The sequence below is a fragment of the Lineus longissimus genome, chromosome 2 (genome assembly GCF_910592395.1).
Source record: "Lineus longissimus chromosome 2, tnLinLong1.2, whole genome shotgun sequence".
Lineage (NCBI taxonomy): Eukaryota > Metazoa > Nemertea > Pilidiophora > Heteronemertea > Lineidae > Lineus > Lineus longissimus.
The window spans coordinates 24,976,922-25,003,524 of NC_088309.1; the positions used below are offsets into that span (position 1 = coordinate 24,976,922).

Consider the following 26,603-nt stretch of genomic DNA (forward strand, 5'->3'; position numbering starts at 1 on the left):
TCGTAAAACTGAATCTTCTTATTCGAAACTTGCCTAATGGTCACAGCATTCTTGTTCTCTTCATGCACTTTTTTACTCATTCATGTACATATGGTACTATTGGTATTAACGATAAGACGAAATAACAGTCCATCGACGATTTAATCAAATATTCGTTCCATACATGTTTGGTTTTAAAAAATATTTTTTTGAAATGCTTATTATGTATACTTGAATATATAAAGCAATACAAAAACTGTACAGAAAATAATAATGTACATAGTTGTTCTTCTGTATGAAACCTTGCGGTAGTGTTCTAAGATGAGAATAGTGATTTGATCATGTCGCGTTTAACTATACAGAGCTGCGCACGGTTTTCGGTATACTTTAAGTAAAATGGTACAATTGCAGCCTCAGTACAGTTATAGCCAATACAGTGCTAAATACCTGTTAGTGCAAAATATTGCACACAGAGGCTATACATGTAACTGCACCGGGGCTATTGTACCACCTTGACTAACTTGATATTGCATCGTACATATTCAGTCTTCCCCAACATTCCCTCCAGCAGAAATAATGATGATGTCTAGTCCAAATGTTTAAGCTTCGAGTAAGTCACAATTATTTCAAGGTCTAGCTATAAAGTAGCTCTGTTACATGTAGAGCGAATGCATCCCATGGTGAGTGTATTTAATAAATGCATGAGAGAGTCCAATCGTGTCCGTATGGTGGCTGGGAAAGGACATCACATGATTTTTTTTCAACCTGAAATTTTTTTTTTCAACATGAAGAATTTTTCTTTCAACATGAAGATTTTTTTTTTCAACACGAAGAATTCTTTTTTCAACATGAAGAATTTTTTTCATCATGATTAGGCAGACGCAGGCTATTCCTTCCGAGGCATGTCACTACCCCTGACTGCTGAACTACGGCGTCTCTCCCGCCTAGTGTTCCGCATACTCGCGTGAACATCGAAAGATTTCGCGCGTCCTCTCCTCCTGTTCCATGTCTTCATCTCCTCCACGGACTGTGGTAGCGCCCTGCCTTGGGTTTCTGGTAAGAGGAGCGTCAGGACACCCACCACGACGGACAGGGCAGCGAATATGCACCCAGGGAGCCAGTACACTTTCTTCACCTGAAAGATCGAATTAAAAGAGAGGGTATAGTCAATGCGGACACACTTCAAGTCATGTTTCCGAATGTCCAAAGTGCCCGGCAAACGACTAGAGATTTTATCCCTCGTTTTCAATGGTCATCGCAGGTACCAACGACAAGAATCGATGATTGCTGCGAAGGCTGCAACCTATAGCTGTCTAACCAGCAGACAAGCGATCGTTTTATCACTCATCTTAGAGATGATTGCCACAGCTCACAGCGACAAAAATTGCTCATTTGCGGGGTGCTTTAATGTGTTACAGTTGGCTACTTTACCATGAAGTTCAAATGTATATTGTTAAACTATGTATTGTGTAAAGTAGGCGTAACTTCCGTATAGGACAGTCTAGGCTGACCGTGTGAATGTAATAACTCTTAATGCCAGATTTACTGTCCAGACAGGGATTTTAGGGCTTCATTAAGTTATTAAATTCGGTTGTTTAATAGCCGTAAATTGTGGTCGTGTAAAAGGGCACTTATCACCGTTTATAAAATTCCTGAGAAGCCTTTCTCAGTAGTAGTCTAAAACATAAGTCTCGTCGTTAGGGTATAACATTCCTTTGGTCACGTTTTGGCTCCAAATGTGATTATTTGGGAATTTAATAATAAAGACATAGGAGTCCGTGACGAGCTAATGGGTACAAGTCGTTTAAGGGACCATTTTGAGTTACATTTTACATGTTTTATGCAATTATTCCCTGTCTGCTAGACGATATAAGGTCGCTCTGTGATCATGTTTGGGAGTTCCGGAATAGCAAGCGAATAGGCTACATCCTTGGTTTGGACACCCAGCTATAGGAACCTATTCTGCTGCTCCAGCTCATTGACACGTCTGTATCAACCATCTTGTATGAACTCTGTCTTGTCAACTACATGTACATCTCGAACGGACGTCGAAATAAATTGGTAACTTTATATAATCATACTCTGTATGGATTTGTATACTATGCATGGAATTACACACACAACTGTTGACTCATTGTACTTCCATCGTCTTTGAGGATAGCAAGATCTACGGCCTATAACGTTTCTGCTGCATCCAGGATGCTGCAACTGGGACTCCGCTATAAATGCATGGACAAGCATTACATTCACATGTCAGAATTGAAATTCGCTATAGAATACGTCGATATTAGTGATAGAATTTCAATCCTTTAGCTCCGGAATAGGTATCAAGACCTTAACGGGAGAACGTTTTGGTGATAACCCTCTAGAGTTTTCAAGCACGTGTTTTCGGGGCATAAAGGTTTATCTACATCCAATCACATGGGTCCAGATGCACGGTCAGTCGTCATACCTACCAGAAGAGACGAAAACGGAGCCACCATACCCCCGATGCGAGCACAAACAGAACAGACACCGATGCAGGTACTCCTGATATTGACGGGGAAGAGCTCACCGGCGTAAAGGAAGATGATAGCGAAAGAATTGGATATGCAGAATCTACCGAGCATGTTGAATGCTGTACTCACTGGAGCTAGGTCGACCCCACCTGAGGAAAAGAAAGTTTAAGACATTGCCTTATACAATGTACTAACCCTGGTTGAACACCTCATCTGCGTTTTACCACGAATTCATAAAGACTGGTCTTTATGAATTATTGGTTATACTAATGTGTTTCAAGATAGACCGGGGCAAAAGACAGTGTAAGTCGGATGATAACCTCAACCTTTTTTCAGGCAATAAACCCCACATTTAAAATGAACCATGTTGCCGTATTTTATAGTCCGAAGTAGGCTATGCAAGAAAAAAATATAACCACTGAATAATGTAACAATGTTCAATTAGGAAATTGGTGCAGTGGAGCTTCTAACTCATTAAACGTGACAGTAAATTGAATGCTGAAATTCTAACAGCGCATACGCTTTGACATATTGGTATCGGACGCATACCGATATTTGTAGACCTGCAAGCAATTGGATCGGGAAGCGACATGACGCTTTAGAACCCTTCAAACTACTTTTAAACCGACAGATTGCTTACCTGCCTTAGGTGGGATAAAGACGGAGATCGCGAGACATATTCCAGCAAGTACGTGATATGCACAAAGCGGCTTTCTCCGTCCGAATCTGAAAGTTATGGGATTTTGATATCAGCATGACGTTTTCATTTTTGTCACGCCATGAAAAACATACATCTTTGTAAAACATTCACGAACGTTCATGAATTACGACGTAAAAGCGAAGGGAAATAAGTTATCGGCGTAAAATGAAATGTAGCACCCGCCCCCTTAAATTTCACTCGGTCATATACGCTATTGTTCAGTGATTCGTGATGCCTAAGGAGACAGTAGTATCCTTACTCAAACTTCTACTACAACTGGTGTATTATATCCTGCACACCGCCAACACGCTTCATCAGTAAAGATCCAATGTATTCATGGTTAACCTAGCACTTGATCACTTCAGAACCGTAGTGTCAAACGCACTGTGTAATGCCTTGATTTAAACAAATGTGCGTATTTCGTGTTCGACTCGATCCGGCACAATTCCTTGATCGACTCAATCGACTGGCGGCAGAAAAGATAAATGGACCGGAACCAGGTCACCTAGAACACAAAATACGCCTCATTGTAAGAGAGCCAAGAGACACAAGGTTTATGCCACTTCTCCGGTGTTGCTATCTTTAATGTACAAGCATAAGGCTGTTATTTCAGAACAATGTCAACCTACCTTTTTATGACGAAGTAGCAGGTGGTATAGGCGAATGCTTCCACTACGCCACCAATTGCGAAGTTGACATATCGACTCCCTGCGAGATCTCCTGTGCTAAGGGACATCCCGAAATATACCAAGCTGTTCACGAACCTGGCCGTGAAAAAAATCACATGATTATAAATGCATTCCTGTCTTCGATTCCATAAGTTGCCATCCAAATGCGAAAAAGCTAGATGCGACTGACGACTAAGCATTACCATTGATTAGCAAGAACAAAATTGAAAACGGGGCTGTTGTCCTCCCGAAAACCCACGACCACGACCTCACCTACCGTGCGTACACCGGAACACATCAGTAAGTTTAGGGTGGACGCGCTGGATTTGGTAACTACTGCCAGTGCTCTTGTTTTGTTTAATGATTTGCACCGACCGTCTTTTCGATCAGCGTTCAAACCCACGGGGAAAAACGATTTCAGCTTCGTTACTACTCAATCTCTCAACACAGCATTTTCCTTCATACATGTAAGAGGACTTTCTTCACAACGCAAAGTAGAAACCCGCTTGTTTTTGACTTACCAAAGTGCACCCATGACAAGGAGATTCATCCTGAGTTGGGGAAACCTGATGACTGTCAACAAGGTGTCCTTCTCGGCCTTTGGCTTATCATCCTTTGGTTTCCTCCTCAGCAATCGATCCTTGAAGCTCTGTTTTTCTTTAGGCTTTTCTTCAGTTTTGCTTTCATCAGCTACAACTGCAGTATCTCCCGTTTCTTCGTCGACTTTACCAAGAGATAACAACCGCGGGTCAATGTTCAAACCTGAATTAGGTAGGTAATGAGATACATATAAAAAATCTAATGAAAATCTTTCCAAAGAAAAATGTATTAAATATGGTACAGAGAATACTTGCTAGCCGTCTCTCTCAGTCCTTTGAATGATAAAGATGTTTACCTTGTTGATCACATACCCACGTCATTGCGTTTAGAAGTGGAAATCTCCGAACATGACTCTGTTGCCTTATTGCGCGGAGGACGAGCACTGTCTTTCTGATCTCGTCGATACAAGCTACCCAGACAAGTCCATCAGGCAAACCTACCAATGGAGTTTTCGGTCAGCGGATGCTCAGGATAATCTTTTACCCCATTAAACCTAGCGATCTTTCTCAATTGCTTCTCTGCTTCCTTCTCTTTTTGATTAGCAGCTTGCCAACTCATCGACTCGGGACAAACCCTGGTGTGGATAAAAGATCAGCAAGGAAAGAAAAAATAAAAGGAATTTGTAGACTTTCGAGCTTAAACCGTAGGCTGATCTGAATGACCATGCTACGTTATAATGTACTGTACCATGTCCTGCAATGTAACTCGTCGCATTAATCAAATTGCTAGTGGAACGATTCGAGCTACCTTAGAGAACACTACACAGACTAAACGTATACCTAGCTCCTGATCGCGAGGGGGGGGGTTGTTCTTCACAAAAGCAGAAAAGACATCATTCACGATGACGTATATGATGCGTAGATACGTACCACCATCCACCCAGAGTAATTATCATGGGAAGAGTAATAGCAAGCTGGAAGTCCCTCCAGTCACGTAGAGCGTACGCTATACCAGCTTGTATCACCATGGAACCACCCCAGAAGACTTGAACTATTATTCCGGCGAACGTCCTCTGGTTGGCGGCAAATATCTCAACGCAGAGTACAAATCCAGACAGAGTAATTCCCTGGAATTGATAGGATACCCAAAATTATTAACATTGTCTCATGACAAATATCGTATAAAAAAGTTATTTCGACATGAAGTTTGTTCAAATGTGGTAATTGATTTTTTTTTTCAAAAGGGTAGACTACTACAAGAGTGTTAACTACGTTGATATATATTGTGTTGAATTGAATGGAAATGATAGCTTGTCAACTTTAAGCGAAACATGATCATTGTATGACATGAATAGTGATAAATACCTGCTGCAATGCTCCAGCAATGAACCTGAGGAAGAGGAATAGGTAGTAATCCTTGGCGAATGCGGTGGCCGTGCCAACCACAAGAAGACACCAGTTGACTCCAAGGAATACTGGTTTCCTTCCAAACATGTCGGCAAGTGTTGTGAATATAATGGCACCAGCCATGACGCCCAGGACAAATATGGTCTGTGAGAGGTCCTTCAGGTAATCCCTGGTACATACCAGCTCCCACTGAAATGTTAGTAATGATACAGTAAACTTGATGCTTTTAGAACAGACATTTGACAATATACTTAGTAATGTGATCCCCTTTGAACAAAGCAACTATACGTATTTTTCGAGAACGTTGTCCACGGTTGACTCTTTTGACCTGAGCCCTCAGTAAAAAAAGCTTTGTGTTTTTGTGTTTGTTTCAATCTGAATCTGTGTCTCAGTTTTTTTTTTCACATGAGCAAAATATTCTAAAGTAACAGTATTACTCGGCATTTAGTGTTTTTCTCCTGTCATAGGAGCAACGTATTCCTCAAAAATCTATTCTGACGGTTGTGGAAATGGTACCCCAACTTCCTGAACCTTTAATTATATCCTCATTTACTCTTATTTGTTCAAAATCACAACCAGAATAGCCAGGATGTGGTACCTATAAACTTAAAGACGGTATCAATTTTGTAATTATGTCTTCATCCTTGCAATCTGAGATCTATTACTACTAGCTAAACACACATCTTATTTTTTTAAATCACCTTTCAATTAACTACATATGATCTTACCTCCATGACAATAGTGCTCGTGAAGTCGGTGTGATACGTGTACCCATCCGTGCATGGGATGGTCGCATTGGTGCTGTACGAAATGTTTCCATTGGACGATTCATTGACGAACTGGTTACACTGGTCTCGCTTCGGTTCGCCGGTGCGTTGGTCCTTGACGAACGGAATCGTGTCGTTGATGATATCATCTGGGACTTGGCAATGAAAATCTCGAGGAACTCCACCTGGAATACGAAGAACACTGACCCTAATTGGCTTTGCCCAAGGATATCGATTTTTTAGGTGATCAGTTGATGCTGCAATAAACTTTGTTGAAAAATGGTTTCCGAGCTGTTGCTCAGCTTTTTTTGCCAACACAAATATGCTCTTCCTCAAGTCTTTCAAGTAAAACGAAACACTCTTCTAAAGGATTCTTTAGCATCGGACAAAACTCTATACGCACTTGTTTTTAGTTTCCCTAAAAAAGGTTTAAGGGATGCATTGTTTGTTTGCCGAGAAAAATCTGGATCACCAGTTAGTTGGCGAACAGGTAGAACCAACAAGGTGATAATGAATAATGCGTTATTAAAGTGCTCTCATGCCAGCGCCAAACAGTAGTTTCAATGTCCTATCTTAGGGAAACAATAGGAGGTATTTCGGAAGTATGTCTGACTATCGCGCCTCCTTACATTTTAATCTATCCATATGCTGTTCAGTTGATTAATACGGTCATGATATCCGAAAGGCCTATTCGCTATAAATGTACATTTGTGCGCATGACCCGAGCTGTACGTAGTGAGTACAATAATTGTAAAAACAGGTGGAATTTCGTGCAGCGTGAGTATATACATGTTAGTGCGATGCGAAAAGTACAATAAGGTACAAAGATTACAATTTTTTTTTATTACGAACAGGCCAGCCAGGTAATTTACATCTATCATTTCATTTAGCTCGAATATCCTGTAGTCTCTTCTGTCCCTCATCATTAATATCTCTTTAAGTATTTTCGCAATGTCGTCGTTAGTTTGGACTACATACAGCTGCCTAATCTTGTCTACCTTGAGTAGGTTCTGCTTATTACATGTAATGCGAAGTTGTCCACAAATCACATTTACGATTCTCCCCACATTTGATAGGTTCGGCTCTAGGAAGGACCATGTTCACCACTGTGATGTTAATTTGTGTCCTCTTGAGCAAGACGTTTAACCTGATTTGCTCCTGTCATTATCCAGGAGTAGGTTCCTAGGTTCCTCTTATCCAGCGGCCAAGATGGCAGACACTAATGTTAGTGCTAGCGCTTTGTAGCAGCAACTCCGACCTGTATTATACACCTCCACTTCTGGAGCATGAGGCCTAAAGTAGACATTAGACATGTATCGCTTTGAGCAACTGAAATCAGTTAGTGCTATAAGTCTCATAATTAAAAGGAAAAAAAAGTGTCACAATTTATTATTTGTGTACATGTAGCAATCGCCACGCACAGTGTAAGGCTGCTTAAGCTTACTCACCGATAAAGATGATGGATAAAGCCTGCCAAGATGAGGGGAAAACAGAACATATTCCAATAAGGGTCCACACCAGAATATGCCATTTGCTTCTTTCGCCACATTTCTCAATGGCTACATTTACAGGATCTGAAACATCCATTTATAATGTAGTATGGAGCCCCGCAATTCTTTCCGTCGATTTCTCTCGAGGTATACACTGCTATCAGTCCAATTCGCGTACCCAATGACCGTACTATATACATCGATTGACACCCTCAAAAGTGAAGTGCAACGTCAAACTTATGATTATCATAGATTTCGCTCTTCACTGACCTTATCACTAAAGAGGTTCAGATAATGAATAATCAAATGATAAACAGATATCTGTTTACATTTTAAGCTTTACTTTGTCAATCAATTTAACCATTATACACGATAGACTATGAGAAGAGTATGCGTTATATCGCCACAAATGGCGATACAATGCAGAAGTGGTGATACAATATTGCACGACGCTACCGTCAATATTTTCATGCCTATCCATTTTTGCGATTCGTGAATATTTGGTAAAAACAATTTCGCGATTTGTACTTACATTTTTTTTATTTTTCCATTCAAAATATGTCCTTTTCTCATTTGCTATGTTTATTTTGGCGAATCGAGTTTAATCGCGAAAATAAACGTATGCGAAAATTTCGTGGTTCAGTCATCCGTTCTTGTGTCCACTAATTGTATCAATGATATTCAGGGGAAGCTTTACGCCACGTAATATATGATACATGTTATGTCGGATTATTTAGATATAATTGTTATGTGTGATGAACGTACATGATGAGGCGCCGCGATATATACATGAGCGGCGCCATACAAATATCGTTTTATTATTTATTATTATTATTACAGAAAAGATATGAAATTTGTGCATATCTAGGATCGACATATATAAATAAATCGTGTAAATTGCATCACGGTGGTTGACGATTTGTAATATATCCGCCCACAACCCTCCACACCTCAAAAAAATAGGAACGTCTTTTTTATCCACCAGATGAACACAAGAGTTACGAATAGAGTAATTGCATTGGCGTCCAATGGCCGGGATGGTAGGACCGCTACAACAGACGAGCCTGTTGTGACTGTTCTCATTTTATCATTACGGGTACTCACCAATAAAAACAATAGCCAACATCTGCCAACAAGATGGCAACACCGAAGTCATTCCTATCATCACAAACATCAGAAAATGCCATCGACTACAGTCACCGCACAGGGCAACTGCTTCGTCCACTTCCATTGCCATTTTGAATAAAAATCATACACAAAATGTAAATTTGAATCAAACTCTTTACGGTAGTAATAGTTCCAACAGGCATAGTTACCGGGGCACTATAGTCATTTCAAGAAATCTGGGCTGAACTGTAGGCAAAACAACATCTTTCAGCACCTTGTCGATCATCCACTTCAGCAACAACAAACGTATCAGGCTGTGTTACACATTGGACTACATGTATATTAGCATGAGTGTCATTGTTCTTTAATAGAGTTACATCTTAGTTGCTGGTTACTCGAAGGTTACATGTTAGAGTGACTAAAATAAATGATACAACTCTCTGTGACAAGCTACTTATCATGTGTGGACAAGGAGAACGAGGAATGCCACCCTTGTAGGTCTGCCAGGCAACTATTAAGCGTGAAGTCGATTAACAAAATAATGTAGGCCTACTGGTATTGCCTACTTCAGTGGATGCTACAAGAACCCCAAAACATGGGTCACCGTTCACGATAATTTCTGAACTGCCAATAGCTACCTACAGGAACCTGATACGACAATGCGAATGCATGTGCACTCTGTGCAATGTTTTTCTGTCGGATACTTAACACATCTAGGCCGATTGTAAAAACCTATCCGTAATCATCAAGTTTTTGGGGTAGTTGTAAAACAAGAAACACAGAAACGAAACAGAAACACAGAAACACAGAAACGAAACGCAGAAACCAGTCTTGTGGCGAATTCTGGTCTGCAAACTCCATCTTGTTGCCATGGTTGTGGCCGCGAACGCGGGTGTAACTAAAATCGGTATTCAGTCGGAATGGAAGGAGGAATGCTCATTTCCCAATACCCCTTTTAGCCTCATCAACGTGTGCGCAGATTGGCAGCATCCGGCCTTGATCGTGCCAATACACTACATGTATGTACTACACGGCGTAAATAGAAAATAGTCCTTCGAATAGCGAGTCCTGTTCTTTTGTACATTCCATGGCCTGTGCACGACACTAGGCTGAACTTCCCTACTGCAACCTCATTAACATAAACATATATTTAAAGGGACTATTTAAAGGCAGCAGCTGGGCAGGCAAGATTGAGTTACTCCAAGTCCAAGTCTAGTGCCCCCCCCCCCCCCACTTTACTCTATTCTAGTCGCCAAAATTGGTCTCTCACGTCTCACATAACGTCGAAATGATTCACCCATGTACTGGTACCGTACCTTGCATTTAGTGCTGCATCAGACGGGATTTGTAGGATGATCCTGGTACTTCATGTAAATTGAACACTACAAGGCAAGATGTTGCACTGCACCTTCATTTAAAATAACATGCTGTAGGAATCGAATCGAACCTACCAAAGTACTACACCACCACCTCAAAAGACTTCACATATCGTGCCGCCCCCTCCCCCCCCCCCCCCCCCCCCCCCCCCAAAGTTGCTCCATGTATCCCCTCAACAACTCTATTGCATTCCGGCTGGCCGCAACCCACCAACCTCAGATTTTACTTTTAAACGACAATAACAACGGATTGGGCAAGGAAAGTATCGGCGTGCCGCTTGATTCCAACCTTTTTGAAAACCCGTTTGATTTTCGTTTCTGCGTTTCGTTTCTGCGTTTCTGTGTTTCTGTTTCGTTTCTGTGTTTCTTGTTTTACAACTACCCAAGTTTTTGCTTGTTCAAGGTTGCCTGTTCGTTCATTTATCATAGGATTGACTTACATAGGACTAAGAACACAAAGTTCAATTAGAGCCGTGTGGTGCCTTGATGCTTTTCCCTTCACAAGTTGTGGTGTCTGTTATCTATGAACAGCAAAAACTAACATCAGCAACAGTGGTGGCTAAGTAACTAGCACGATTACTTAGCATGATATATACTAGAATTTAAATTATCAGTCCAAATCTTACTTAACAAAAAGTATAGCCAAAACGTGCAAACAAGAAGGAAAGACACAAATTAACCCAAAGGCTGGTATCGCAATTCCATGCCAACGACTACGGTCGCCTAGCAAGGCTAACGCCTCATCGACATCCAGTCAAATATACACATCCATGTTGAAGGTCATCACAATTGTCACATCGCAAAACAGATTTTTATGCGAAGTAGCAGTCATCACTAGTCTGGGTCATATTATTAGTTAGGCCACGAATTAGTTATCTTTCAGTTACTGTTGTCCCGAATCTTAGCATGATTTGTGTGCTTGTGGTTTTAACTTAGAGTAACCAGACTGACTCTTAAGGTTTTTCCCACTGGCAAACATGACAAGCTGAGCTTGCACATGAACCCCCAGCGGCCGGGAGAAAAGACCGATCGAGCCGACCAGAAACAAACAACTCACATTTGGAACTAGTCATGATCATACATGGATTGACCCCTCCCCGTCCCATCGACTGGTCAACTTCACTACATAAAGTTCATCGGCACGCTCTTGTGAAAAGATAAAACAAAAGGAAGAGACTACTTGGCAAGCCCGGCTTACCAAACAGCGACTTTTTCTTGTCCTGAATGGAGAGCCGAACTCATTAATATTAAAGTAAAGTCTCCATGCAGCTCGCCAAACAGGGTAGATTTTTTACCTGTTTGGCAAGCCCGGCTGGCCGAACAGGGTGGCTTTTTAGTGCTGTTTGGCAAGCGGCTCTCCAAACAGGACAAAAAAAGATGCCTGTTCGGCGAGCGGCTTGCCAAATACACCCGGCCAGAACAAAAATATTCCTCCTTTACCGGAGTCTTTCCCCAATCCTCTCAGCAGGTTTTTTCCGTTGGCCCATTATCAGTTCTTCATAAACAGAGACCCGTTGTTTGTAATGGATTGTGCTCAAAACCCGTAGCAAGAATTTCGTAATTACTTGGATATATACATCAAAGTATCACTTTTCGAGTAGGCTATTAAAGTGATACTCGATCACTATCACGTGGCCAACGTGTAGCTCACCCGGTACCTCAAGGTATTATATGGGTCCCGAGTATACATGTCAGGAATGCCGCGCACGCCACAAGGCCGCGAAAGTGAGCAGGTGAACTTAACGCTCGGTATGATGTTACCATCAATTTCCCTGCCTGACTGCGTGGCTTTATTCGTGTGGAATCGGAGAGAAGAAAAGGAGCTTCACCTTGGTTTATGTCATATCTAAAATGATTATGTCGTGTTGGATGTACTGTCCCCTACTGATCTGTCCCCTCCTGATTGTTGAGTAAAGCTCCCTGTATGTGCAGGTACAGTTTGGTAGGTACGAAGGTGCGATGGTTTATCGTAAGCTTTCATTGGATTGTATAATGTGTAGATGCGTAGATGGCATAAAACGCACTCGGGATAGCCGGTGCAATGGGAAGGGCAAAGTACATGCGTTACCCCATGGCCGTTACCACTTCACATCAGATAATAATATAAGAAGTCCAAATTTATAAGAATTTTTCCGATATGTTCTTCTACTTACCAACGAAAACAATCGCCAACATCTGCCAGCACGAGGGAAACGCAGTTGTCATTCCTCCCAAAAGGAATATCAGCATATGCCATTTACTCCGGTCGCCACAAAGGGCGACAGCTTCGTCAACGTCCATTGCTAATAGAAAACAAGTAATCGATGAAAGCGATTAACTATATTCCAAACCACTCTTAATTCCGAATGCTTGAAGAAAGGCAATCTAGTCCGAATGCTCAGAAGAAAAGCAATATCGTTCAAATACTTTAAAGAATCCGGAAAGCAATATTATGACTGCCGAATGCTCAGGAGCTACTAACTGTTTTGAGGTTACCCTATGACAAAGGTAGAATGGGAGTGGGATAATTGCTCACCAGGTAAACAATGAGATTCACATTTTTGTTGTTTTTTCATACACTATTTTTTCATATTCATCGTTTTACTTTGACTTTCACTTTGATTTTCACTTTCGGTTGGGGCAAAGAAGGCGGTCTTAATTAGTTGTCGATAATCCAGACAAAAACTCCGACTGAAATTGCAAGCGTGTGCCTACCATCATTTAACACCAGATCACAGAGAATGACCCGAACAGGTGCGGATATAAATTATTTTGGTTCAGCTCAGAAACCTGCATCCAGGAATTCGCAGCAATTATACTTTGAAGAACAGCAACATATTACTTTTAAACACAACGTCGACCTCTGCCACAGGGTGATGCAGTCGCCGATTAGTTTTGGATCATTCGGCTAAATGTGTCAGCTGATATGAAAACATACCCATTTTCTTGGGCAAAACGTGATAGACTGAACAAAATGACAAACGTAACAGGGAAACCAGTCTATCAACTTGATTCATTTCATCGCTGGACTGATAAAATCACGTTACAACATTTTTCCTTCAGAATTGTTTGCACTTGCGTCCTGCAAATCCTGGTAGAACATAACAAAAACTAAACTTTAATGAGTTTCGTTCTGCATACAATAGCATTCCGCAATGATGAGGTCACTGCAGCTGCTGCCCTCTATTTCCCCATAACTGAATTACAGGCAATGTCGGACAAACATTGCCTTCGACGGAGCGTCGCCACGTACTCTTTTCCGCTTGCCATCAGCTGTCCAACGTAGGAAGATCCTTGTATGGCTGTTTGGTGGCATACGGCAGACATGTCCAATCAACATCCTGCGCCTCCTTCTTACCACAGTGGTCATTGGTTGATTGCTGATAGTGTTAGGCCAGTAGATATTCAAGATGTTACGTAGGCATTTGTTTCGAAAAGTTTCAAGCTTGTGTGTGAGATTGCTCGTCACCTTCTAGCATTCGGCACTATACAGGAGAACACTGAGTACGTTACTCTGGTAGATCTTGAGTTTTCTCGCGGTGCTGATCTCCTTGCTCCGCCAGAAAGGTCCCCCCCCACCCCACCCCTATATTATCTGGTCGTCTTTTCTCTATCTTCAAACAAGTAGGCTACTTCTCCACGGGTCCATTTTTGGGTGTAGAGTCTTTTTCAGCTTTGGCTTGGCCATATTATTATATTCATACAAATTGGTTCACACAGGTCATAATGTACGTGCACTTGCAGTCATAGCAGACGACAATTTACCCGGGATTACACAGCTAACTCAAGTCAATTTAATTGCTTTACTTTAGAACTTATTATTTCCACAATCGTAAGAAGAAATATATGCTTCATGAAATTGGAGGCTTGCATTGGAACTAACTTTTTCCCCCTTGTCCGTCATTAAAGTCATTCAAGTGTGTTGGTCAAGCATGACTATCTCCTTTGTCCCTCCACCATAAGGCCTAGTTTCCCTTTATGACATCACTATTTCGGACATCAGCGCCCCATTTCTGGAAAGGTGTATATTTAAGCTACTCGGTTAGCGGTGGCCTTTGGAACCAGTGCGGGTCTAACCATTGTACGTTCTAATGTCATATAATGTAAGTTGGCCTACTAATTGAATCTGCCTTATATACTATTCACTGCTAAAGCCCGCCGTACACGATCAATAGATTTCTATCTCTCCGTGTGCAAAACCGCCGCACACAATACAATTCTTCCAACGAAATATTTTGTTCAATTGTTCGTAAAATTATAATGGAAGGAAATATATCGTATTCCGTCGTAAACGATTCACTACATGTATCATTCTTTTTGTTCAAATGTTCTTCCAGCTGACGATCGGAACAGGCAGGATGATGATCAAACTGAGCAAAATCGTGGGACTTCTGAACAGGACAGTATCAAACCATGGCACGAGGTGGGGAATCACAAATATAGGTAAAAGACAGCTTCACGCGGCCGCAAGGGCGGCTGCCAATCGGCAAGCCAGGGTTGAGCTGGCGGTGGCACACAGGCAGATGGACAGGTAAGTGGTCTTATTCGTTGCTGTCAAACCAACGTGACTGGGCACGTCTTTTTTGTATGGAATGCAAGTCCGGTACAATAACAATGGATTTCTGACTACAGACTAGAAATACAATCACTGTGATCCCTGTCATACGTTGATATCCCTGAGCATAACCTCGTGAAAAGGATCAATTTGTATTGGCAGCTTTAGTAACTTTTGATTCCATTCTTCACTGGTACATGGGATGATCAAGTCATAAACCCATGACTTTTGTTTGCATGCATTTGATGACTTTGTAATGGCAACTATACATGCTTCCCGAAATTGGTGGCTTGCATTGGAACTAACTTTTTCCCCCTTGTCCGTCATTAAAGGCATTCAAGTGTGTTGGTCAACCATGACTATCTCCTTTGTCCCTCCACAATAAGGCCTAGTTTTCCCTTATGACATCACTATTTCGGACACTCAGCGCCCCATTTCTGGAAAGGTGTATAGTAACTTTGATTCCATTCTTCTCTGAACATGGGATAACCAAATCATTAACCCATGAACTTTGTTTGCATGTATTTCAGTTTGGGATTCAGTGAAGGTGTATGCAATCATCTCACAATGATGGCACCAGCTACCGACAGAGATGGTGAAGTCATGCTGGTTTGCGCTCACGAAACGCATTGGAGTAAGGTGATAAATTAGCACACTCATGTTATTTGCATGTTGGCTGTTTTTTTAGACTTGACAATATATCACTACTTTATTGACTGACAGCAAAAATATATAAGGCGTTTGATGCACTTCTTGTCTTTACAATGTATAAGACAAACCAAGCAAAGCGCACAGGAATATACATGTCATGTGAATCAAAATTCAGTTCATACATTTTTACGTGCTGCAAAAGTGAACCCTTGCTGGCAACAAGAACTTAGCTAAAACGCAGTGAGTGCCCATCACTAATGGGTTGCTTACATGGAGAAATTGTGAATTTTCAGCGTGTTTCGGCCAAGTTCTTGTCGCCTGAAACTTTCAGTTTTTCAGCTTCGTCAGGCTAGCTCTCATATGGTGTTTAATGAGAAAAACCAAAATTATTGGAAATTGGTTCCAGAGTGGTCAGTTACATGTATGTTCAGAAGTGACATTTTTCACATAAATTGGCCAAAATGTCGTTGAATGATGTCCCATTCCAGGTCACGGCGTCGTCTTTAGTTGGCCTCGATGAAGACATGTCTGTCGTTGAGGACTTCATAGGTGGCCAGAAGGTTGACGTGGCAGCGGCCACTATTCACAGTGGTATCAGGAAAGTAAGGAAGGAATTAAAGTGTGTCATGCATGCCCACCTTCCATATGCCACTACGCTAGGTATGTACCCATACTCATAAAACATCATGATAATGAATTGAACTTTCATGAAGACCCAAATCGATGACAAGCCGGTGAGTTTTGCTTGAGATGGGAGCAGTGTTAGTTTTCCTATAAAAACTCTAGACTCACCGATCTAACACTGGTTCATTATCTCCCGGACATTGCGCATTGAACAGGTCAAGGCCCCTTTATACCTAATTGGCTCAGGGCCTATCTGCCTTTGCTGTGAAATAATCGACACAAAAAACGCCAAGGTCAGGTCATGATGTCATAACCATAAAAAAATGTTAGACTTGTTGTCATCCCCCTATTGGCCATCGCGATCGAACAATGTTGAATGGCATCGAACGACAAAAGGCATTATATCTATGGGGGCTTGGCTTGCATATTCCAAAATGGTGTTAGAACAGTGAGTCCAGAGTATGTATATCCATCAGCTGTTGTCTAACGTCTTTGCAGGCAATATCAAGGAATCGCGGCTGTTAATGATACATCAGAACATGCTACGCTTCTACAAGGGTGTTGCTTATGATGAAAATTACGACGGCTGGGCCGAGTGCGTGACGGAGGGACAGCGGCTTGGAGAGTGTCTCGGGAAGGACAATGACATACTGATGATGTGCAACCATGGTGCAATTACTACTGGAGGGAGGGTGGCAGCTGCTTTCGACAAGATGTACTACTTGGAGAGGGCAGCTATGTTCCAGGTGAGTTAAAGGCAAGATGCTGCTAGTCTGGTAGTCTTGAGAAATCGACAATAAAGGAATCCCTCTACGAAGGGACTCCTGGCCATCCAAGGTAAAGAAGCCATATAAACCTTTCTAGAATTGGGGCGGTGAGTGTCCGAAATGGTGATGTCATAAGGGGAAACTAGGCCTTATGGTGGAGGGACAAAGGAGATAGTCATGGTTGACCAACACACTTGAATGCCTTTAATGACGGACAAGGGGGAAAAAAGTTAGTTACAATACAAGCCACCAATTTTGGGTAGCATGTATACCTCGTGTCTCCATAGCCAAGCCATCACAACAGTATGTATCACAAAAGTATTTGCTATGTCAATGAGCGTGTATAGGACAACGAGTTTTAATCCTCTTTCTACATGTAACAACAGTGTTTTAGTGATATTTTACTCGTCCTCATTAAGTTGTCTTTAGTCTGGCGGGTAGAACCTAAGAATTGTTCACCCCTGTTGAACAAAGGATTGAACCGGTGGCACAGTTCCGTTGCACATTTTAGCTCATACACTTATCAAGTAGCATTTCACCTTACAGGTGATGGCTCTCTCAACTAATCGTGAGCTACGAATGATCCCCGAAGACATCTGCCGGAAGACGTATGAACTGTCTCGGCATGGAATGGAACGCTACATAGATGCACATTTCACTGGTGTGATGAACGTGGTAACCAGTGTCACACCAGATGTCTTGGATTGAATTTTTGATGGCTGTACTAAAGGAAAAAGCAAACTAATGAATGGGACAACATCCAAACATATTGTATTTACTACGCTCAACTACATGTAGTCCAAATAAATAATTTGTGATCTTGATTGGATCCCTTTACTTGTAAATGGAGTCATTTGATAATAAGATCATGATATCAAAAGGTCTTGAAAATCTTATTAATTACAGGTTTGACGCTAGAGCTGCATACTGTTAAGTGAATGTACATGTACTAGATGTACATGTAAAGACGGTTACGCAAGATAACAACCTGAAGATAAGTTCGATATCACATAGACCTTATCAAAGTGGGCATTGCTTTGAAAATATAATCACATTGATAAAGTCTTACTTAGCATGTCGTTTGAACGTCAAACTACAAAAATACACTGCACGTGTAAATGCGTGTACTGTGTAGTTCCACCAATAAAATAGACTGGTTGATCAAATGCTACGAAATCGAAAAAAGCCAAGCCGAAACTTTGTGTCCATTAAAACTGAACATGTTAAACGATATCGAACGAACATGTGCATGATATTTCGATTAATAACTGGTCTTTGATCGGTGAAGTTAGAGTATATTAAAATCAACACGGTGTATGTACCCAACGGTAGAGTTTTTAGCGAACCTTAATGGAACTTACATCGACATGTATGATATCGTTGTCCCTGTAAAGAGGCCATTTTCGTATCATTACAAACCGAATAACCTACATTGTAGATCAGCGAAAAGAGAAATCGTGAACAATTATTTCTATTGGAAAAACCGAAAGAAATGTTGTGATATGATACCAAAACATTTTTTTCAGAAAATTTCGCGATAAAACAGCGCGAGGAAATGGCGGTTTCCAGCATACTCTATCGATCAGCAACTGACTGACAGGGTTGTTATCATTTTCATCAAACTAACGTAATTACTGAAAACAGACAGACACCATCTTCAAAAGTGAGGTCAGTCAGAAAGCATGGTCAGAGTCAAAACTTCTCGCTCATTTAGGCTTACCAGTTATGATACTTTGGTTTGAATCATTCTGGTTCTTCGGCATCTTTAAAAGCTTACTTAAATTACCTTATTTTAATAGCCAAGCACCAAGGCAAACCTGACAGAAATCCAACGTCTGACCGTTCATAATATGAAGGTGTAAAAAACATAATAATGCAGGTCAGCCGCAACTCTTTCAACTCGACCTTCATAACCTTACATCAGTAGTTCGTGGTAGTTGCGTCACGACTGATGTTGCTACCGATAATTTCAGAACTTAACTTCCACGTTGGTTGGTTCTTCTGTGTCACCTTCCCTGAGTTCAAAGGCAGCATTTGTGTACTCGGCATCGTATTTTTGCTCATATGTTTTGTATATTCGGTTAGATTTCGGAGACGTTGTCCCAATCTGACTACCTCCGTTCATATGAATCCCTGTACCGTTCGTTTTCGGCGCGCATGTTAAATCATGGTCCAACATCTGTGGTCTCGTTCTCGTCATATCGACGCTGTTGCGGCAAGCGAACCCTGACTTGGTGCCACGCCTTTCTCTGATACGATAAGTACGTTGAAAGCCAAAACCACCAGTGCTCTTTCGTCTCACGGATACCGTCCGATCATCGTGGTCACCGTTCTCAGCATGTATGGGTGAGTTGCTTGGGTTTTCGACGAAAAGTAGGTCAGTCTCTTGACCAATACCGTGCTCAACGAAATCAGTCCCGAGTATCTCCTCTTCCACCGACATTCGAAGCCCGATTGTTTTGTCAATGATCTGAAAGTTAACGAAGAATCAGCAAGTAGGCCATGCAGTCCGGATTATAGTTATGGTGTATTAAGATCGCTTGAAGATAAACTTTTTGCAGAAAATAGTTCACTTCTTGAGAAATCAAATTCTTTAGTGAAATATTGAAAGTAAAAAACAACAATTTTAATGAAGTTCTTTCACTTCTCTATAGGCCGCCGGGCGGGTCCCCGGAATTTATCAAGATAAACTGAAAAAGCATCTACTGCATCTACTTACAAACAGTAGTGTAAATGAGATGACTGCTGACCAGGCTGCAATGCTGACCACAGCAAGTGTCTGAACCCCAAGCAGTCTCCAACCTCCCCCGTGGAACAGGCCCTTCTGACCACCCGTCCTGTCCTCCAGGGGATCGATGTCAACGAAGAATCCAACTGCTAGAAGGCCCTGGAACAGCAAATACTTATTAAGGACGCACGTCAACATTATCTTGAGGCCAAAGCATGAATACGAGTCGTCTTTTGGACAGCATAAAACGCCTGATCGCGCATCAGCTGCAGGAACCGGCATGTTCCAACTTGCGTCAGGACCCACTTAGTACATGTACTTCTTCTCTTGAGGGGTACCTTGTCATTTAACAAATAGGAGGCAGATTAACCTTTGAGGCCGCAGAAATACCATTCGAGATGACACACATTAAGTTTCAATGTGTTACATGTACATGAAATCTAGCACCCGATTAGAAAATTAAAGACAAATCTACGAGTGAAACTAGTTGGTTATGCGTATTGAGTAGGAAGTTTAATTTAGCAAAACAAAGCCACTGCCTCGTCGGTAATTCGTCACTAGGGAGACTATAGGCATGTTCAGATTCAAGCAACACAATACAATCCTCCACCTCAAATCGAACCTACCACCATTCCTCCAACTGCATGAACAGCAACAGCCCCAACAGGGTCATCTATTTTCAAGCCATCCATCACAGCAGCGCCCGCCACCGACCCCAGACCGCCTATCGCGCCAATGACCAGCGCTTCCCATGACCGAATGAGGGCGCACGGAGCTAAAAACACACATCAAACTGCCGTAAGCAAAGTGCCAAATGTGAATTCATGTTCTTCCTTTTAGAAGCTGAGAGCAACCAGAGAGAGTTCAAAACTCCTATTTCTTGTGGATACACTAAATACACTATACGTTTCTATAAAAGTGATCATATATAACCACTGACGTCTATGCACTACGGCATGCGTTCTGTTGTTTCATGACACACACCCGTTTTGAAACTGTCTCAAAATGCTTTCAAGCTTATAAAAGGATTTGGTTAGTCTGGCGCCGATGTTTCCGAATGCTTCTCTACCTACCAGTGTGCCTCCTATACCATGCACCGCTATCGCCCCCACTGGATCGTCCACGTGGAGCTTGTCTAAAAGGCGCTGGCCTGTGCATACAATAAGCGATGCAATGATGCCAAGGAGTATGGCTTCCCATGATCTGATCACTGCACACGAGGCTGAAATCGACACACGGCATATTGTCAAACGGCACCACCAGATTCCGTGCAAGATAACGCCACAATCGCTACGCAATTGGTACAAACGCAAAAGTTGATTGTCTTCCTCTGGAAATGTTACCGTAGTGACCGTAGTGGGAGTACGTCCAATCGGTATAAAAATGTTCGGCATCATGTTAACCACTTACATAATGTATGTACATGTATATTTGATTCAAGTTTCCGTTAAGTCTGCGATAATGAAGAATTCTACATACCTGTGACTGCGACAAGAGCGCCAAGGACGGAGTTTACCAAATCTGGTATCATAAACTTCCTTTTATTCGCAATATAGCTGAAGAAGAGATGAAATAATGGTAATATGTCTCGAAACGTAACGTGATAAATGCAGCAGATAAATACGGAAGCCGAGACCGTCTAACATGAATTTTGAGAAAAGCATAACGCTGGACGGGAGGACATCGTTCTCCTTCAGGATTGTTATCATTATCTTTGTTTTAAAACAAGTAATTATGGTTCTAACATAGCAAACTTGATGAGGAAATAGTGTCAAGTTAGTCTACTATTACGAAAGGGTGTGACTTACTAGATAATAAATAGCTATTTTCGTCGCTCTCCGTCTATGTATATTTAACCATGCTCTGTCCCGGTACTAATCAGCAAACACTTGTTAATAGTATTGACTACTCCAGACCTCATATTCCCAGTCCACACCAGAGCTAGATGCTTTCAATGAAGCTAACCAGACGTATAATGTCGTCATATCTCCAATTGACTGATATTTCACTGAGCGCAGATCGATAAAAATGGGCAGATCTGGCTTGAGAATGCAATTAAAAGAATCCTATGTTACCTATATAGAAGACCCATGGATCCACCGGCCATGGACGCGTTTACAGTCGTTACAGCAGATCTAGAAGATAAAGAAGGATAATTACGCATACGCGCGCGGTATACTCTTTCGATAAAACTGTATAGGAAAAACTTTACCTGGGCTATCCGGTATTCGCACCAGAGGTTAGAAAATGGAAAATTACTTTTTTTAGGTATATATAATACATTAAATATATATATATATACTTACTTGGCAGCGAGTTTCCACTTTCCGCCCGATATACCAAACGTGCTTCCACAATTGAAACCGAGCCAACCCCACCTAGAAATAGCATAAATGTGTTAAGCTTATTTGTCTCTGTTGCTGGACATAAAAGTACCGCTCATTAATGGTCACAGTAGCATCAAACAATGGTGTTTCTTTCTCGGCCTTGTTATATCATGTAATGATTTTGAATAAGTAAACCATTGGCCTAATCATATGGAGTTACCATGGTAACATACATATCGCACAGACTGTGTAAACTATCCTCCTTAATTTAGACCACACTGGTCAATATCACTTCCAAAAAACATACTCATTGTGCTGTGTTTTTTGGATGGGAAGTCACTTTAGCTTCAGTCACGGAATACTTCTATAAGGTAGGCCTATATAGCGGCTCTTGCGTAACAATTAAAAGATTGTAAGTGACATTCGCAGCCGTCCCATCCAATCACTTTGTTCACTTCGGTGAAATAAATTTGCCTAGAACTGAGAAGGCCCAGATAATTATCAACTATAAATAAGCCGATCAGGATAAAGGTAAATGAAGGCGAATTACCCTTATTTCCGTTTCTGTGACCTTGGGCGAGGAACAATGAGAGGAATGTTCAATAAAAGGTACATAAAGTAGCTTTATTCTATTGCTTGTCATGAACTATGATGAATAATATTGTTTTCATTATTCTACGTTGATGATCGGGCCCGTTTGCTCAACTGGCTTTAGCAGTAACATTAGCGTTAATTAAGTCATAATTCTACCACTGCAAATGGAATTTACTGAAAGTGATAACGCTTCTTCACAGCTGCAAGATATTCATAACTTATGCGTTTAGCGTTTGAAACTGTTTCCCATTACATGTATTTTGTTCTGATTAAGTTCATAAGCATAACACAAGGGAGAAGAACTATAACTTACCATAGCATGAACATGCCGACAAGGCAGTTCGTAGGGTTGCCAAGCGGAGGGGCCTCGCCACCGTTGTCATAGCGTCCATGTCGCGGTTTCAGTATTATAGCTGCCACCAAGGCTGAGACACCTCCAACGAGGTGGACAGGTCCCGCACCAGCAATATCAAGGACGCCAAGTTCTTTTAAAAATCCATACTTGCCCCACACCCAATGAGCTGGCATGCAATACACCAAAGTATTGAAGAATGAAAATACTATATAGGCAGAAAGTTTTGTTCTTTCTGCCATTGCACCGGAAACAATGGTGGTAGCAGTTGTAGCAAATGATAACTGGAATATATAGTTAGCATAAGTGTATCCCATGTCTTCGTGATCGTCTTCGATGTCGACGAAGAAGTGGCCCACCCCACAAAATGCGTTGGTCAACGGGCCTTCCCCGAAACTTAGGGCGTATCCAAACATCCAGAAAGTTAACCCGCCGAATATCACATCAACAGCATTCTTGACCATAATGTTGACTTCATTTTTTCCTGAGACGACACCTGCTTCTAGTAACCCGAAACCTGGAAGATGACAGAAGGCGAACTTAAGTCAAGTTGCCCTTAGCTAGCTTCGATACGAGGTATCCCTTTTTGTAAAGCGAGCCCTATAAAACGCCAATGCTATGAATTGATAAAATGTCCTCTTCATCTCGCATCTCATTCAAAATACAGCTTTTGATACGAGGAAAAACCTCTAACGCCTTTTCATTTGCTGAAAAACCTCTACGGGTGCATATTTTTGTGGGCAGAAAACCATTGAAGATCTTTCAAGAGCTCAAAACCTTTATTTATAAGAGTTAAAGAAGGATTACCAACCTGATTGCATAGTAAAAATCACAAAGGAACTTGTAAGGATCCAGGTTGCATCGTCCCATGTTATGAGTCGATCTGAAACTGCTGTGCTTGATACGTTGTTCTGAGTTAAATTCGACAGTTCCGACAAGGAAGCATTCCTGAATTCGTCAGTAAAATTAGTGGCTGCATTCAAGATATCCGAAACAGTAGACTCCATCTTAACTTTCCTTCAAGTTGGTGTGATCTCTTCGAATTTGCGAAATCCAATTAAAATCGTGAAATTCCCGACCATACGCCGAGGGCCCACGGCTCATCAAATTTCCAAAGAAGACGACTGGCACGAACCTAATCGAAGATGAGGTATTTTTCAACAGTTGAGAGAAGATATATGCGGTCAACAATAGACATATCCACCTATCACACTAGGGTCAAAAATAATGAGAAATACTGCCCGCAATTTAGTCACTTGATCCCCTTTTCAATAGTCGACAAGGCTCCATTAGCATGTTTTTAACGTGCAAAGTAGTTCCAAGACAGGATGATTTTGCGCAAATTTTGGTGCGGCCACTGATGCTAGAAGTCTTTGATATTAAACGTTGCAATGGTGTCACCAAAGGTTATATTGACCGCTGATTTAGTCCACTCAACGTGTCCATCTATCGGCCGAGCAAATGGCATAACTGCAGTAATCTATCCATTGGACAAGATGCGTTGTAGTGATCTAATCGTTACCATGTGTTACATCTATAACGATGGTGTCAATAATTACGTTTACGTTTGTAAACTCTAGGGGACATTCATGTACTTATTGAATTATGTAAATTGGTTTCGATGTGGTCTCGGTCCAAACTAAGACTTTTCTAATGACGTACCATGTATAAGTCATAATATGGTAACAAGACAATTATCGAATTTTTCATGTGATAGGAACCCATATATATCCAATTATGATAGAAACATTTCGACTTACGGGAATTAACCATCATTCAGCTCTGGTTACTCTGAGTTCAGCTTTAGCTGCAGCAAGCTACATTGTAAACGAAACTGCTCGAACAATATTTGAATGTTCTGTATAATCATAAAGGAATATAACCATCTATTTGAAACTTCAGAAATGCTAAAAACTTCTCTTTATCAAATGGGCGCCAACTACCGTGTGGCTACTTTGAACATGTATGATAACCGCGCAGGGCTGTGTAGGCAAGGTGCCTACATCTCGTCGAATATCATCACACGTCCATGAAGGACCTTCAGAGGAAAATTACAACAGTCAGCATATCACTGATCGTAGGCTTTCAAATGAAGAACATACACTTACCTCGCAATTATACGACATTTCATCGAAAAATCACTTTAAGGTTACATTATCATTGATAAAATTCACAATTTTCTATGATAGGCTTGAGTTCTGATGACACCTGATGTCGGAATTCTGCTTTGCTCCTCAAATATGGCATGAATGTCCAAATCCCATCGTAATTATTAAGGATTGTTTGAGGACAATATGATTAGCATGGTAGGCTTAATTAACGAGCATAGGTATGAACTCTGCCTGTGTAAATTATACAATTATGCAACGGATGGTCCAATAATCGGTGTGATAATTGGTTTGCACTGGTGAATCGACTCAAGTCGTTACGTGACCTGATCAACAGATGTTGGGCCGGATTGATAGGAAAAGACAGACAAAAAACACCATTCACAGTCCCGTCATTGTAGAAATTAGACGAATCCAAGCTTGATTTTCATCATTGATTATCGGTTTTGTCGTGTCGTCACGTTAAAATATAAATTGCCTAATTCAGCTTTCGGAGAAAGTTAGATATCTGCCCATCTTAACTCCCAACCACGTCATATATCTTCTGCAAAAATGCCTGGTAAATCTGCCCGACTCAAAATCTGAGCCAGTGATATAAAATTATCCTAACTTTTCGATTTTTAGCATGTCTAATGGACTATTCATCTTGCGTCAGGTTTATTTGGCAATCTCGAGGACGACCTAATGGTAATGATCGTTTGTCAACATTTCGTTTCACTGACACTCATATTGCTCCAATTATTGACGAAATATGCAGCTTTTTTCTCCAATATTGTACATTGTGTGGCTTAATTAAAAGCAGGCGCAGTGATTTCTGCCAATAAATGACACTGCCACAAAACGTACCTACGATACAATGTATATTCTTTGATCTATGTTATCATGCTACAATTATTTGCCTAACAGCCTGCAAATGATACTGTGAGATCGATTGTCCATCAGCAGATAAATGGCATTTAGCGAGGTCCACCATGTAAACGACCTTGTAAATAGCTAATGGGTGTGACCTGTCAATATATTGAGGGCCAAGAAGACATTAATTGGAGAGGTGAAAGTCACTATTTCGAACATGATCTTTCAGGTGCGGTCTCGGAGGAGAGTTGAAATACGTCAGCTTGAAGTTCTTTTCTACTCGGAATGTGATACCTCGTCACCATTTGCTTGTGATTTCCTATGGTTATTTATGCGATTGTTATGCGCTGAAGGAGGAAGAAGGGCGGCACAGGAATGCCCGCCATCTTTTCTACATCGATTCTGGCGTAGGGCACTCTGTATTTTATCAGTATCTATACGGAACGTAACCTGGAGTAACGAGGTGGTCATTCGTATACGGGTGTCAGCAGAAAGAAAAAGAATTTGCAAAGAAAGAACAAAGAAGAAACAAGAA

At 41.3% G+C, this 26,603-nt stretch overlaps 3 protein-coding genes across 3 annotated transcripts; 1 reads left to right on the forward strand and 2 right to left on the reverse strand.

Moving 5' to 3' along the window:
- Positions 1 to 32: 32 nt before the first annotated feature.
- On the reverse strand, positions 33 to 13,230 carry LOC135483194 (organic cation transporter protein-like). Its single transcript, XM_064763842.1, has 11 exons — positions 13,226 to 13,230; positions 12,685 to 12,813; positions 6,520 to 6,743; positions 5,750 to 5,980; positions 5,315 to 5,511; positions 4,886 to 5,019; positions 4,367 to 4,607; positions 3,807 to 3,941; positions 3,118 to 3,203; positions 2,436 to 2,626; positions 33 to 1,114 (listed from the first exon to the last, which is right to left on the reverse strand). The coding sequence occupies exons 2-11, from the start codon at positions 12,809 to 12,811 to the stop codon at positions 866 to 868; spliced, it is 1,815 nt and encodes a 604-aa protein (XP_064619912.1). The 5' UTR covers positions 12,812 to 12,813; positions 13,226 to 13,230; the 3' UTR covers positions 33 to 865.
- A 1,451-nt stretch (positions 13,231 to 14,681) lies between these two features.
- On the forward strand, positions 14,682 to 17,987 carry LOC135483209 (putative aldolase class 2 protein PA3430). The gene is made up of 6 exons (XM_064763870.1): positions 14,682 to 14,755; positions 14,848 to 15,041; positions 15,596 to 15,704; positions 16,205 to 16,376; positions 16,839 to 17,086; positions 17,654 to 17,987. The coding sequence occupies exons 2-6, from the start codon at positions 14,869 to 14,871 to the stop codon at positions 17,813 to 17,815; spliced, it is 864 nt and encodes a 287-aa protein (XP_064619940.1). The 5' UTR covers positions 14,682 to 14,755; positions 14,848 to 14,868; the 3' UTR covers positions 17,816 to 17,987.
- A 743-nt stretch (positions 17,988 to 18,730) lies between these two features.
- Positions 18,731 to 24,115, reverse strand: LOC135483213 (putative ammonium transporter 2). Its single transcript, XM_064763874.1, has 8 exons — positions 23,920 to 24,115; positions 23,070 to 23,625; positions 22,142 to 22,213; positions 21,911 to 21,970; positions 21,315 to 21,391; positions 20,462 to 20,610; positions 19,827 to 19,994; positions 18,731 to 19,577 (listed from the first exon to the last, which is right to left on the reverse strand). The coding sequence occupies exons 1-8, from the start codon at positions 24,113 to 24,115 to the stop codon at positions 19,077 to 19,079; spliced, it is 1,779 nt and encodes a 592-aa protein (XP_064619944.1). The 3' UTR covers positions 18,731 to 19,076.
- Positions 24,116 to 26,603: the final 2,488 nt, after the last annotated feature.

Coding starts and splice junctions, on each gene's coding strand:
- LOC135483194 (XM_064763842.1), bottom strand. CDS start 12,811: ATGGACGTTGACGAAGCTGTCGCCCTTTGTGGCGACCGGAGTAAATGG. Junction 5,020..5,314: donor ATTACTCTGGGTGGATGGTG/GTACGTATCTAC, acceptor TATCCACACCAG/GGTTTGTCCCGAGTCGATGA. Junction 2,627..3,117: donor CTTTATCCCACCTAAGGCAG/GTAAGCAATCTG, acceptor TCTTTTCCTCAG/GTGGGGTCGACCTAGCTCCA.
- LOC135483209 (XM_064763870.1), top strand. CDS start 14,869: ATGATGATCAAACTGAGCAAAATCGTGGGACTTCTGAACAGGACAGTA. Junction 15,042..15,595: donor GCACACAGGCAGATGGACAG/GTAAGTGGTCTT, acceptor CATGTATTTCAG/TTTGGGATTCAGTGAAGGTG. Junction 17,087..17,653: donor AGAGGGCAGCTATGTTCCAG/GTGAGTTAAAGG, acceptor TTCACCTTACAG/GTGATGGCTCTCTCAACTAA.
- LOC135483213 (XM_064763874.1), bottom strand. CDS start 24,115: ATGGAGTCTACTGTTTCGGATATCTTGAATGCAGCCACTAATTTTACT. Junction 23,626..23,919: donor GATTTTTACTATGCAATCAG/GTTGGTAATCCT, acceptor GTCATCTTCCAG/GTTTCGGGTTACTAGAAGCA. Junction 22,214..23,069: donor GTCGGCATGTTCATGCTATG/GTAAGTTATAGT, acceptor TGCTATTTCTAG/GTGGGGTTGGCTCGGTTTCA.